Below are 12,819 nucleotides of genomic sequence, written 5' to 3'. Positions count from 1 at the left end.
TTTCCAGTGGCCCTATCTTCTTCTGTATTAATCCACTAGTTATTGGTGGAGAGGAAACCTTTCTTCAAACAGGCAGGAGCCTCATCAGTGAGCAGCCAAAAGTCATACTGGATGAAGATAAGAAGACTGATGGAAAGACAGAAAGAAAGAAGCAGATATAAAGAAAACAGACAGACGAGGAGATGTACACAAGAACAACAAAAACAATGTGTTAATGATCTATGATAATGATAAGTGAATGATTTAGTACGTCCACAACCTCAGGCGGTCTGCAACAAGGATCCACAAACCCTTCAGGGAGATGTTCTACAGTGAGATGGATGCATTGATATGAAATGATGGCATACAGACAGAGAAGAGAGGGAGGGACAGCAGCTCAGAGTGCAGACCCCCATCGGACTGTAACCCTTTCTGTAATGCAGCTCTGCTCATCATCGCCAGCTTGATCCTGATACAGCTCAATGTTGATGTCCCAGCGTGTGATTTCATATTATGTCACAACATTTCTTGATCAGTGAATACACTGAGGTTCACATTCACACACTCAGACATGCACACACACACAAAACACACACACATACAAACTGTTCCTGCTCTGCCGGCTCATATTGATCCCGTCTCGCCTCTATATCGCCTCAGTTTTTCCTTCTGGTGAGACAGCTTTGTTCCACCATCACACCTCTGTGATATTATTTGGATGGGGAGGTGTAACCAGGGTGCAAAACTGTCGATATTAAAATCAGAATCAGAGAAGGGAAAGGGCTTATAGCCGCTTGATTATAGGGGCTGGTGAAGCCTAAGCTTTATCAAAAAGGAAAGTTTGAAGCCTACTCTTAAAAGTAGAGAGGGTATCTGCCTCCCAGACCCTGACTGGTAGATGATTCCAAAGTAGAGTGGCCTAAAAACTGAAGGCTCTACCTCCCATACTACTTTTACAGAACAACAAAACCTGCATTATTTGAGTGAGATATTGTAGAGCGGTAATAGAGATTTAAAAATGTTTTCAGATATGATGGTTTTGATCATATAGAGCTTTTAAACTCTATGTTTTAGATTTAATGCTTCACACACAGTGAGGATAGAAAGGTGTCCAGTTTTAGGAGTCTGGTCTGGTAATGTGATGCATCTCATGTTAGGCCATGAGTGTACAGTATCTGATTTAACATGACTGATTTCCAACCATAGACACCTTAATGTTTGATTTCATATTGGGAGGGAAGTGAAGGGAACATGATGGAGGGAGAAGGTAGAGCAGAGGGAGGGCTGGAGGTGGCAGATGGCTGCACATTGGAATGCAGAGCAGGAGTAATGGAGAGAGAGGTGTAACCAAGGTAGTCAACTGAAGGGGGTGAAGCAAGATGGGGAAAGGTGGATGATTGTAATGAAAGCTATCTGAACCTTCAACATGAACTTGGAATGACTCTTCATCTTGTCCTGGAGATGATTCGGGATGAAAGGTGAGGATTTCGAGTTGACATGTTGCTGTGGATTCTTTTTAATGTCACTTTTCAGCTATATGAGAGACACAAACTGAATTCTACTCACTTCAGTCCAAGTGGTGAACGCATAAATCTAACCCTCATCTTCACATTTTAAGTTTTACCACCCCATGATGGTCCAGATGCTTCTTTAATGACGTGTTCCCGCTGATCAGGGGAATCATTCAGGAGCAACTTCAATGACAAATGTTCAGAACAGCCATTTTTAAATATGATGTTGTTTCATATGTTTTGATCTACCCAATGGTTGTAGTTCTGGTCATGAATGGAGGTACAGAGAAGACAGAGGGAGAGAAGCAGCAGAGGGGGGAAGGGTGTTTGCCCCCTGCTGGGCTGCTGATGGATGCAGAGCTCCTGGGGTTAAGGGGAGGGCAGCCAGGCCCTGAGCCAGGGTACAAAGTGGCAGCTACCTGCCGCTCATCACACAAACACACACACACACACACACACACACACACACACACACACACACACACACACACACACACACACACACACACACACACATGCTCACTATCATACAATACAGCTTTTAGCAACACCACCCTGCATCAAAACAGCACCATGTCTCATATGAGGGTTACTTGTTAGAATTGTGTCCTCTCTCTCTCTTTCTCTCTTTCTTTCTCTCTCACACACACACACAACACAACACACACACACACACACACACACACACACACACACACACACACACACATGCACTCACACACACTCTCACAGTATCAGCAGATGATAATGGGAGGGAGGGAATGAAACAGAAAAACAAACACATGACAACATGAAGCCTGTCAGTGGAGCAGATAAAGGATGAATCTGTGATATACAGACAAGTTCACAGCTCCATATGTTTTTGCTACTGTCCTCACATTAATACACCACCAAGGACATTGGGGGCAACTGACTCAGGCTAATAATCTCCTCTGGAGCGCCCACTGGTGATTGAAGTCTGTATGACAGGCTGGCAATGAAGCATCCTCTCTGCATGCAGGGAGGCAGTGGCTGTTTGGGATGTCAGTCTCAACGTGGCTCTCTTTCATCAGTAAGTCACCATTTCTCAGCTCTTTCTTCTGAAAATGAGAACACATTAAAATGATCACGTTGTTGTTTTGCACTCTGGATGTTCTCACGTGCACCTCTTTGGTGCTTGAGTGGAGTTACCTCTGCAGAATGAACTCCTTTACACTTAAAACAGACACCTCAATGGGCCATCTCGCGCCTCTGCAGCTAATGTAACGACACTTGAAGTTATGTTTACTCAGCAGCCTGCGCTGAGTTTCTGTGTCCCTGTGGTGCTCGATACCCAGCAGTCTAATGAATGGTCAGATCAATCATTAAAGTCTGAGTGATAGGGTCATTCTGCTGAGAGATGTATTAATAAAAGGGTGCGGCTCGCAGATAATTGATGTGGAGCATCACTTATGTCAAAAATGAAAGGGTGTAATTAATGTCCTTAGCCAGGCCGTGAGGTGTGAACGCGCCATGTTGGTCTTAATGAGCCCATGTTTCACTCTGTCCTGCAGAACTTCATATAAATGCATGGGCACGTCTGTAAAAGTCGGTTTGTCGCATCAGATGACTTAACCCTTGAAGAGGAGAAGAAGAAGAAACTCTTTATCAAATGAAGGGAGGGAGTGTTTCCAAAACGCTAATCGCCTGTAATCCTGTTAATATGTCTCACACTTTGCTCTGTCAATACACAAAGCTGCAGCTCCGGCTCCGCTCAGCGCGCAGCGCGTCCCCAAAACTGGAAGAACAGAGAATACATGGACATGAGAGGGGAAGGGATGCGCCGCGGGGGTCCGCGGGGTCATCATGTTTCATCAGCTATCAGTATAAACTTACAAATGTGTATCATCATGATCAGAGTCATTTTGCATTACAGTGTTTTTTCTTTCTCAGACTTGTGGTCGCAGCGCAGCCAGCCCAGGCTCCTCCTCGCCCTTTCTCCCCCTACCCAGTGTGGACCGCTCCTCAGGTAAAGAGATGTTTTAAATCAAGGGGGAGGGAGGGGGGAGTGGGACTGGGGCTGTCTGCTTTTGTTCTGCAGAAAAAGGGGGCTTGTTCTTAGCAGATCAGCCTGCCATTTTAACCGGGGGTGTGTTAGCGCCGAGTGAGAGGCTTGACACGGGAGCGGTGTGGGATGGGAGCAGAGAGAGGAGAGAAGGAGCGTCCTGTCTGCAGTCCTGACACAGCCGAGCGGAGCAGCAGCATCGAGTCACTGGGAGAACTCTGAGGAGCCCGAGCAAGCCGGCATCACACACACCTGAAGGCCGCAAAGCACCACAGGGATTACAAACCTGGAGGATTAGTCTGACAGCGCGGACGAAAAACTAAAGACCCTACAGCGCTTTTCGCCAAACTTCATCGCACAGATCTGCCTTTGCAAGTGCACTTAGACTCTACAGAGCCGTCAGATAGAGTCAGACTGCCCTTGATTTAATAAGAAATCATCATTTACCACTCTTATTCAGCCTGCAGACGTCAGCAGAGCAGGAGCTCTCCGGTGATGGACATTAGTTTGATGGAGAATGTGTCCGCGGGACACGCGTGAGAATCTCTGACAGCACCTCTGACCTTTTGTGGATTTCAGTGAAATCTTTGGACTTGGCTGTTTGATTTCTAACGAGATCTGCTCTCTATATTACCTGGAAGGTTATTTGTCACCATCATCCAACATGCGACTCATCCCACCCCGACGCAGCTATCTGTAAGTGCTGTCCTTCCTCTCTTCCACTCCTGACTCATTGTTGGTGCTCCTTCAGCTCCGATGAAACATAACGCTTGTTATTCTCTTTCTCCCTCTTCGCAGGTTGCTACACTTGCTTGCATTTTGCTATTATGCTCAGGTATGTACCTTTTTTTATTTCATTTACATGTTTCAGAATGTTGTGTTTTTTACTCTGCGCTGAATGAATTATTATATGGTCAAAAACCTCTAAAACAAAGCGAAGTCATACATTCATGGCGCGGTAACAGTGGGACAGGGAAGGTGAGGGACCATCCGAACATTCTGTGATACAACAATATCGGATGGCTCCCACGGTGCGCCGGGCAGCGGGGCGCGCGGCCCGCTGGCAGGTTGCTGATGAACACACCGGCCCTGGCACAGGGCGCGCGGGCACAGACGGGGCATCGGGGCAGAGGGAAAATGCTCGCGAGTCTTGTGAAAAATGTCGTGGGGTTCAAAGTGAGCAAGGCCAATGTTTCCGTTAGCAGCAGTCATTCCATCACAGCGAGCACAGCGGACAGAGACTCATATAAACACTAAATACGGCTTCATGTGAATTTAAAGTGGATGCTCTGATACTTGAGATGATACAGGAAGTCAGATGAAGTCTTTCTCGATCAGAAAGTATTTTTTCCCTCTGCGCGGTGGCGCACATTCTCCTGTGCGCACAACCTGTAATCACGCCGTGCGTCTTTTTTGGAAGCTGTTAATTTCATTTGGCAGCAGCTCTCCTGGAACTTGTTACACTTGTCGCTCTGGGAAAAAACAACAACAAGCTGTTGTTGCGTGAGGATATCTTTTCCCACTGTGCTTAAGTGTTTAAACCATTTCCTACAGTGACCAGAAAACACACAATTGGCCTCATTCTCACAACTTATTCAGACTCGTTTTTTCTCCCTCAGTTTAATGTCAGTAAAAATAAATACACGTTAGTAGGACGAATGAACACATAATGATGATTGTGATGACGTCTAATTTCTGACAGGTAACCAATCAGTCCCCGCCTAATTTCACGCAGCATGTAAGCGAGCAGAGCAAAGTGACGGACCGCGTCAGCCGCAGGTTGATCCGGATCTACCAGCTGTACAGTCGGACCAGCGGCAAGCACGTGCAGGTCCTGCCCAACAAGAAGATCAACGCCATGGCCGACGATGGAGATGTGCACGGTAAGCAGACACGAACCCCATCTTTGATACCCACCACTGAGAAACCAACCCCTAAAAAAACTAAGATTCATTTCTCTCACTCGGACAGGATTTTACTGAACAGGTGAAGTTTATTTTTTAATTTTAATTCAACACAAATCCTTTTCTTCTTTTTATTTAATAATACAAAAAATAACGACACTAAAACTAACGAAATAAATCTTCTGAAGTGCGCTCCTGTGAGCGGCCGGCCGGTGTCTGAGGATCCAAGGCTTCCAGATATAATTCAATTACATTAAAATGAAGTTAAAAAATAATCCCTCTCTCTATCACGTGCTGTTGGAGAGCAAATAGATGTAATAATATAATTATAATTATTATTATAATTATTATTATTATTATTATTATTATTATTATTATTATTATTATTATTATTATTATGATACACATTTAATTTAAAATATGTAAATTATTGAACATATATTTGATCCACTTCTCTCTTTTTGGAATAAACTTTTTAATTCAAATTATTTGGTTTTCATATTTTTTTGGCTCAAAGCCAACAATCTGATGTCATTAAATTACATTAAAGTTAAAAAAGCAACATATCTCAAATAAAAGAGAAAAAATCTTCAGCTCATGAGACATAATTCATTTCAATGTTTGTGTTAGTTTCGTTAATACCAGATGTAGTGATAGAAGGTCTTCCTGATGCAGACAGCACATTGGTAGACAGAGTTGGATGAAGGCCCGTTTATTCAGTCAGTCAAAGATGCTCTCATCTACTTATTGGTATTTCTACCATGGCTGTTTTCTTGAGGCCTGTGGCCCTCATCCTCTCAGCTGACTGCTGGAGACGGTCTCTCTGTGATCCCTCTCTGAGCTTCTGCGTGGAGGGAAACTGTCCAGTGGTTTGTAGATGGTTCTGAAGGTGATCCTCCAGAGATCCCGCAGGTCTGGAAGAGCCATTAGAAGCAATCTTACTTCTGACTCCTGAACATTTCCTGCATAGCTCCGTCTTCCCCTCCACCCCCAGCTTCAAGCTCCCCTCTTCATCCAGCCTCAGAATCAAACCAACCGAGCAGGCGTAGAAAAACCCTTTGGCCCACTTTCTGTTGATGTTGTTCAGATAATTTATTACTGAAAAATAGAAGAAACTGAACATCCAACTATCCTCTAAAACCTTCTGATAACAATGAACATGTAGCTGTGTCATTGTGCTGAGCTCAGTCACCAAGAGGAGACGATTGTCAGTGTGTTGGTTGACTGTAGTGACCACATTGACGCCCTGGCAGAAGCCAAGGAGCCATTTTTATGAGACAGTGTGGATCATAATGTATCATAATGCATCATCTGATAGTGGCGTTTAAAGTTCTGCATCATATCTCTGAAAAGAGAAATATGTCCATGCACATTTTATACATGCACAAAGTGAAATTATCTTTAACTTCTTGTTGAAAAGCAAAGTAAAAGATGTGTAAAGCTCCGTAAAGTCATGCTCTGAAAACTGTGTGTATTTCCTGTTTCCCTCAGCAGTAGTCAGGATATAGAGATAGATGTGGAGCTTTATGTGTGAGGTCAATGCAGATTTATTTGAAAAGGAATTCATGATGGGCCTGCCAGGATCTCCTCTTTAGCTTTCAAAGAACCCACAGACACGTGGTTTTATCATTTCGCAAGAATCTCAGCTTGCATAAATCCCCAGGAATGGTCCCACAGGTTTTCTGTGTCTGTGTGTGTGTGGAGAGAGAGTGTGTGTGCGCATAGGAGGAAAAAGAGAGCATGCATTCTTAGAAACACAGCAAGCATTTTAGTGTTTAATGTTTTTGTGATCATGCGCTGTAACATGTTGCATCCATGTTAACCTCTAACCCAGCGTGCTGCTCTGAGCTGTAGTCGCTTACAATTCTCTTTTTGTCTCTTCCTTATTTTCAGCCAAACTGGTCGTGGAAACGGACACATTCGGGAGTCGAGTACGCATCAAGGGAGCTGAGACGGGCTTCTACATCTGCATGAACAAGAGGGGGAAGCTCATCGGCAAGGTGAGGGGAACAGTTGACCTCAGCCAGCAGGAGCAGAGGCAAAAGGTTGACTAGCTTATTGTAGCCGGGTTCAAAGTGTCAACGGTGGTGGCAGCACAGCTATCAGAGTGAAGGGGAGGATTTAGTGTTTGTTTAGTGGACAAATAGGTAGGGACAGACACTGATTAATGAGGACAACGTGTTGAGAGCAGAGAATTTAAAATCATTTAGTGCTCATCAGCTCGCTGGATGTTTGAGGAAAGTGAAAATATCATGTTTTAGAACGTAAAGATTCAATCAAATTGGTGTCATATTCTAGTAACTGGAAGTGCTTTTCATGTGACTCTGAATCAGTGGAGAGACAGCTTTTCTTTTCGGCCCTGAAATAGTTTGAAATAAGATAAGGTGCATCAGTTTCATGAGTTTAAAGATTTAGTCAAAAAAAACACCTTCTCATTCAAGGGTTTGTATTTATTTTAGTCATTGTAAACACTGTAGAATAATACCTAAGACATCAAAACTATGAAAGAACATATATGCAAATATTGAATGAACCAAAAAGTGTTAAACAAAGCAGAATCTGTTTTATATTTTAGATTCTGTAAAGTAGCCCCCTTTTTCCTTCATGACAGCTTTGCACACTCTTGGTATTCTCTCAGTCTGCTTCATGAAGTGGTCTCCTGGAATGGTTTCTAATGAACATGAGCCTTGTCAAGAGTTCATTTGTAGAATGACTTGCCTTATTAATGTGTTTGAGACCATCAGTTGTGTTGTTCAGAGGTAGGGTTAGTACACAATGGATAGCCAGATTATGGTAAAACCAGATTATTTCATAGTTTTGATGTCTTCAGTATTAATCTACAATGTTGAAAATAATTAAAATAAATAAAAACCATTGAATGAGAAGGTGTGTCCAAACTTTAGACTGGTAGTGTACACCATATTTTCTAAACCCATATAAACCCTACTCTAAAGGAAAAACAATTCATCCAAGTGTCGGCAGGGAAGTGTGAGAAAATCTTGAGACAGTGTTTGTATGTTTTTCATGGAGCTGCAGTCTCTCATGCATTAAAAGCAGTGTATCCAGCATATGTGTGTGTGTTATGCATGTGCTGTCATATGGAGGATGGCAGTGCTGCTTATGTAAAGCTCTTCTATGATCAGTGCAGAGTTGTTGTATGACGGTTTTGATCCGGAGTTCTGTGACACACGGCTGCAGGTATCATGGTTTTCTTAAACTGCTGTTGGTGTTATGTGAGTGTAAAGGTGTGCAGGCCATCTCAGCGTCCCTCTCTCACTGTGACGACTAATAAACAGAGCTGCCATCCTCTCTGCAGCTCCCCCAAACACACCACCCCCCCTTCACCCACCCAGCACCCTGCCTCGTACACCATCTGCCCTGAGCTACGGGCCCAGTCACAGCCTGCCCTGGCCCCAGTGTGTGTGTGTGTGTGTGTGTGTGTGTGTTAGAGAGAGAAAGAATGAACACAGAGAGAGTCTTCTGACTGTATGTAAGCACACGGGTGTACCATGACTATTTTTAACACTCTATTCTGTGCAGAAAGGTGGGAGCATGTTACAGTAGGTTAGCACTGTGTGTCCGTGCCAGTGAGCACTGCGTCAGCTGACCTTACTGTACGTTTTCTCACTGACGACATTCATATCATGTCTTTTAGCTTCATGGAGGTCTTCTTTTTATTCACCGTCTGATCGAATGAGGCTTTAACTGAACCCTGAGGAGGACTCCTGAGATGTAGTTCAGGATCTATTGATCAGGGTCTAATTCAAGCAGACTTGGTGGGATAAATTTAGCCACACTGTGAATGCAACAGGAGATCAAACCTGGGGTGAAAGTGATACTTGGGTCTGATTAAGGCTTTATGGCAGGGGGATCCATCCTGCAGCTACTGACCCACAAGGGCTGCTGGATGTTTTCTGAAGGGGGAGAAGAGTCATCGCTTACTGTCATCCCCCTCTCTCTGATCTGTAATGAGTGTAACATATGCTGCATGTAAGAGGGGAGTGCTGTGTGAGTGTGTGTGCATGCAGGGGACCGGCTGCACAGGGAAGCCTTTATACATCTGATATTTCCCATCTGTAAATCTTCACTGAGGACTCGTCTCTAACAGCCGTCTGTGTTTGTTTGTGTCTCTGCAGAAAAACGGACAAGGCCGCGACTGCATCTTCACGGAGATCGTCCTGGAGAACAACTACACGGCCCTGAGGAACGCTCGCTACGAGAACTGGTACATGGCCTTTACACGCCGAGGCCGACCACGGAAAGGCTCGCGGACACGCCAGCACCAGCGCGAGGTCCATTTCATGAAGAGGCTGCCCAAGGGACAGCAGCCCGCCCACTCAAGTCACCATCACCCTTTCGACTTCATCCACTACCCCTTCAGTCAAAGGACTAAACGTACGAAATACTCGTCAGAGCGCTGAGAAGGAAGAAAAGAAAGAGAGGGGAAGAGGATAAACTGACAGACTGACTGAAGTACCAGCAGCTGAAAACTCCTCTGCCCTCCAAAAGACCTCTACAGACATTTTTATACTGAGCGTTATTATATCTTAATGTGTAGTTTGTTCTATTTTCTCAAAAAAACAAGGCTGTACATAGACGAAGAAAACATGAGAAATCTATTTTTGTACTCCAGACTTAGTACTGACCTGCGTGAAAAAAAAAGATAGAGGACATTTTGTTCATAGATGCACATAACTTGTCTGACTTCTCAAGGACATCTCGGTAGAGTGCTATGTGTTTAGTTTTTTATTTTATTTTGACCAGTGGAGTCATTTTTTGACTCTCGCCTGCTGCTCAAGGAGACTTGAAGGGCCCTGATTGACCGCACTGCCAGGGAACGCTGCGACTAGGGACACAAACTGTCACACACTGTGTTGGAGAGCACCGGGTGTCAGTAAACGTTGCATATGGTGGTAACACTGCAGTGTGAAAGCTTCTGCTGGATGCTGCATCCTGACTGGTATCACTCTGTTTCTTTCTCTCACGGCTGAAGCAAACAGAGCTTTAGTAGCATCTGATGGATCCATGTGGCAGCTACATTTGATAATCACAGGTTTCCTGTAATCTGACTGTAATGTTTCTGTGTACAAAATGCATTGAAGTGTAAGGAAGCCCCTGACACAAACTACCCCTCACCCTTTTGTGTTCTTGTTGCCCCCTGAATGTCTGTTTTTATAAATATATATAAATATATATATAACTATATTTTTATTTGAGGATGTGTATAATAATTTTAAGGATGGAATATTTATTTAAAATGTGTAATAAATGTACATTAAAATACTGATATTACATTCTTGTCTGGTACTTGTTGCAGCCCCTCACACACCTGCCTCATCCTCACACTCTCACTGTGTTTGCACTTTGACCAAAGTCTGCAACATGTTGGACACGAGATGCAAAATGTGATAAACAATTATTTGTTTTAAATAGACAGAATTAAAGAATATTTATTTAGGTGTCATAGTTACAGATTAACACATCTGTGCCCACTTCATCTGAAACATTGACAAGGCAACATGTTTACTAAAATCAGAAAGTAGAAGCAAGGTGCTCTTGAAGAATAGAACGATATTGTCAAAAAGGGGGGAAACCCCAGATGCTGTCTTCATGCACCCAAGCTCAAGTCCAGTTGTGGACAAAGTACACGTCTTCATTACTGAAGTCAAAGTATAGATCCTCCTGGTCAAACATTACTCCAATACAAGTGAAAGTTGATCAGTCAGATTATTACTTGAGTTAAAGTCCTGGAGTACTTGCTTTTAAACATACTGAAGTATTCAAAGTACTTTTTAAAATATCTCAAACATTGTATTTTCACAAAGCATAAGTGCAGTCAAGAACACATAGGAGTACATTCTGTTACATTATGATTATTAAGAACCATTACTTGAAATCTCTAAAAACTAAACCATGGAATAAAAACAGACACTAAGTTACTCCAAGCACAGACACCTTAGTTTGAAATGTTCATCTGGAATGAAACAAACGTTACGTAGCTCAACACGCTCTCTCAGGTTGGACAGTGAATGTTTGTATGTTTGGGCAGAGTGGGAAACAGGGAGAACATTTCAAACCATACGTATCATTCTTCATTTCAAAAACCTCTAACACGGCTCTGAAGATATGACCATGGGTGCTCAGGTGGAGAATTATAGCCATCATTACCACCTCTACATGAACTGTCTGATCTGAGTGATGCTCTGTGTTTGCTCCACGTTCAACCATGGAGACACACGATATACAGGTACAACTAAACCACTGAGACAAACAGAACTACACAAACACAGTTTACTGTCTTAGGATCAGATTTCAGAAAAGAGAAGGAAATTCATGAGCTGACTTCAAAGATAAAGTAGTGAGTAACTAGAGCACTGGTAGAAATGTAGGAGTCAAAGTACAATGATTGTCTTCTGAATGTAGTGGAGTAAAAGTAATAAGTATCCCCCCAAAATAATACTCAAGTAAAGTACAGATACTCAAAACAATTACTTAAGTACAGTACTCAAGTCAATTATTTTTTTTTAAGTTATATTTTTTGGGCATTTTTGCCTTCATGGATAGGACAGCCGAAGAGAGACAGGACATGTGGGGAGCAGAGAGATGGGGAGGACATGCAGCAAATGGTCAAGGCTGGAATCAAACCTGCGACCTCTGTGATGAGGACCATGGCCTCTGTATGTGGGGCGCTTAGACCGTTAGGCCACCAGCGCCCCAGTACTCAAGTAAATTTACTTTGTTACTTGTTTGTCCACCACTGCTCGAGTCAAGGAATCAGTTTAGAAATATTTTGACAGTTCAGGGCACAACGTTTAAAAAAGGACTTTTTTTGTCGATTTTTCCTGATTGTTGTGGTTTTGAGTTCACAAAAACTTTGTCTCATGATTAATAAGATGTTCTTTTTATTTATGTGCCCATATTTACTTTTTTTTTTTAAACTTATTGTATTGCACATATAAAAGAAGAAAACAAAACACTCCTGCTCATTAACAAGAGCCAAGATATAACAGATAAATTCAACAATATAACTAAGCACTAACTTTAGTGACAGGAAACATGCAGGAGGAGCCAAAAAACCCTGACGGGCTTATCGAGTGGCCTCTTAATAAAAACATTTAACATGAAGACCAAGCATCAATGTAGAACAGAATAGATAGATACAACTGAAGACAAAATACAAGAGTTTATAAGAAGGATTCATATTAAAAACAATTATAAAAAGAAGAGAAAAAAGGAAAAGTTGAAGATATATAAAGTGTTGGACTTTAACAAAGTAAATGTACTTGAGTACATGTTATGAGTATCTGTACTTTACTTGAGTATCATTTTTTGTGAACTTCTTACTTTTACTCCATTTAAAGACAAATATCATCCTTTTGACTCCTCTACATTTCTATCAGTG

General features: G+C 42.7%; 1 protein-coding gene across 2 annotated transcripts; it reads left to right on the top strand.

Annotated features, from left to right (window-relative positions):
* The first annotated feature begins 3,671 nt into the window (after nt 1–3,671).
* On the top strand, nt 3,672–10,654 carry fgf8a (fibroblast growth factor 8a). Of its 2 annotated transcripts, none has more exons than XM_034682135.1 (5): nt 3,672–4,209; nt 4,312–4,348; nt 5,249–5,396; nt 7,311–7,417; nt 9,554–10,654. In XM_034682135.1, exons 1-5 carry the CDS (start codon nt 4,178–4,180, stop codon nt 9,836–9,838), a joined length of 609 nt encoding a protein of 202 aa, XP_034538026.1. In that variant the 5' UTR covers nt 3,672–4,177; the 3' UTR covers nt 9,839–10,654. The 2 variants fall into 2 exon arrangements, with proteins under 2 accessions (XP_034538026.1, XP_034538025.1); XM_034682134.1 differs by having other exon boundaries at nt 5,216–5,396.
* The last annotated feature ends 2,165 nt before the right edge of the window (nt 10,655–12,819 follow it).

The sequence above is a fragment of the Notolabrus celidotus genome, chromosome 4 (genome assembly GCF_009762535.1).
Source record: "Notolabrus celidotus isolate fNotCel1 chromosome 4, fNotCel1.pri, whole genome shotgun sequence".
NCBI classification, from domain to species: Eukaryota; Metazoa; Chordata; class Actinopteri; order Labriformes; family Labridae; genus Notolabrus; species Notolabrus celidotus.
The sequence above is the reverse complement of the archived record's forward strand: the minus strand, read 5'-3'. Positions and strand labels throughout refer to the sequence as shown.